Here is a 1,649-nt window from a genome sequence, read left to right on the forward strand (position 1 = left end):
GGGTGTGGTGGCGGGCGCCTGTAATCCCAGCTACTTGGGAGACTGAGACAAGAGAATCGCTTGAACCCAGGAGGCAGAGGTTGCAGTGAGCCGAGATCAAGCCACTGCACTCCAGCCTGGGCAACAAGAGTGAAACTCCGTCTCAGAAAAAAAAAAAAGTAAATGGGCAAAATGTTAACAATGGGTGGTGCCAGGGAAGGAGTGTTGGGGTTTTTACTGTGCTATTCTTGAGGCACAGAAATGGAAGTTGGGGAACTGCTTGCCTCTGAGGCTCGCCCTCTGCCCTGCCCCTGGCAGTGCTGCCCTCAATACACGGCACACTGGGATGCCTTCGTGTTTTTAACACCCCCGAGGATTCCATTGTCTGGTTGTTCGTAGCTCACTGAACCAGCCACTATTGGAGGGCACTGGGGCGGTGGCCAGCTGTTGCCATTACAGGAAGAAAATCTAACAGTCACGTTTGAAAATGCAGACGGCTCAGGTACCCCCAGTGCCAGTCACATGTCCAAGGCGGAACCCAGGAATCTTCACTTTCACTGGCAACCCCGTGCAATTTCTTTTCTCTCTTCAATATGCATGATGTGATCTGTCTCACTTCCCTTTTTGCTTTTGAAATCTTCCCGGCTTCCTCCGAAGGAGAGCGAATGGTACAACGAATCCCCGTGGACCTGGCGCCAGCCTGTCCACTTTGGACCCCTTTTTTCCTACCTTTTACTTGTGGACCAAATGAAGTCATTTATGTTGAGAGCAGGCCAGGTTCAGAATCCAGTCAGGCGCTGCCTCGCACTCTCATCTAACTGCCTTCTCCAGCCCTTGTATTTTGTATGAACTAGTCATTGGATCAAAAGCCTCGATCGGAATCAGGATGGGATTTTGTGTTCTCGTTTTGTGTGTTCATTTGGTCGGTGTTTTGGCAAGAATCTATCCAAGTGCCGATGTAGTCTTTCCCAAGAGCGATAGGAAGTGTCGTGGAGGTTTGCAGGGAGAGGCGTCGTCCATCAATTGAGGGAGAAGCTAGGAGCCTTACTGACCCCTCTCCTCCTCCTCCCTCCCTGGCAGTGCAAAGAGCCGTCTCACTCTTCTCTCTGAATGACCCGGCCCTGAGCCCGGACATCCCGCCTGCACACAGTCCTGTCCACAGCCACCTGAGCCTGGAGAGGGGACCCCCGACCCCCAGGACCACCCCTACCATGAGGTGAGGTTTCCCTGGGAACACCCGGGTTCATACCAGCGGCAGGTCTGTGCAGTGGAAGAGGCTCACCCAGAGAGAGGCAGCCACTGCGGGTCACCCCCACCACTCTTCGAGCAGAAGCTGATATAGCAGCTGCTCCCCTCTCCTGACACGGTTGGAAGGTCATTACACTGCACCTGTCTATGCACTGGGGATCCACACTGACTAAGACAGACTCTGCCCAGTTCCAACAGATCTCCTGGTCCAGCGGAGATGACACTTGAATCAATACACACGCAGTTGTTTCGCTTCCAGCTTGGAAAACTGCTAAGCAGGCCGGGCACGGTGGCTCACACCTGTAATCCCAGCACTTTGGGAGGCCAAGGTGGGTGGGTCACTTGAGGTCAGGAATTCAAGACTAACCTGGCCAACATGGTGAAACCCCGTCTCTACTAAAAATACAAAAATTAGCCAGGCG

The 1,649-nt window shown here is 53.4% G+C and overlaps 1 protein-coding gene across 1 annotated transcript in view; it reads left to right on the forward strand.

Annotated features, from left to right (window-relative positions):
• The window catches only part of SIPA1L3 (signal-induced proliferation-associated 1 like 3), a 328,322-nt gene that overhangs the window by 320,443 nt on the left and 6,230 nt on the right, over positions 1-1,649 (forward strand). The window contains exon 20 of the mRNA XM_011952514.1: positions 1,060-1,195. Within this exon, the coding sequence (XP_011807904.1) occupies positions 1,060-1,195 (136 nt within the window). The remainder of the gene's footprint in view (positions 1-1,059; positions 1,196-1,649) is intronic.

This window comes from Colobus angolensis, unplaced genomic scaffold (genome assembly GCF_000951035.1).
Source record: "Colobus angolensis palliatus isolate OR3802 unplaced genomic scaffold, Cang.pa_1.0 Scaffold34, whole genome shotgun sequence".
NCBI classification, from domain to species: Eukaryota; Metazoa; Chordata; class Mammalia; order Primates; family Cercopithecidae; genus Colobus; species Colobus angolensis.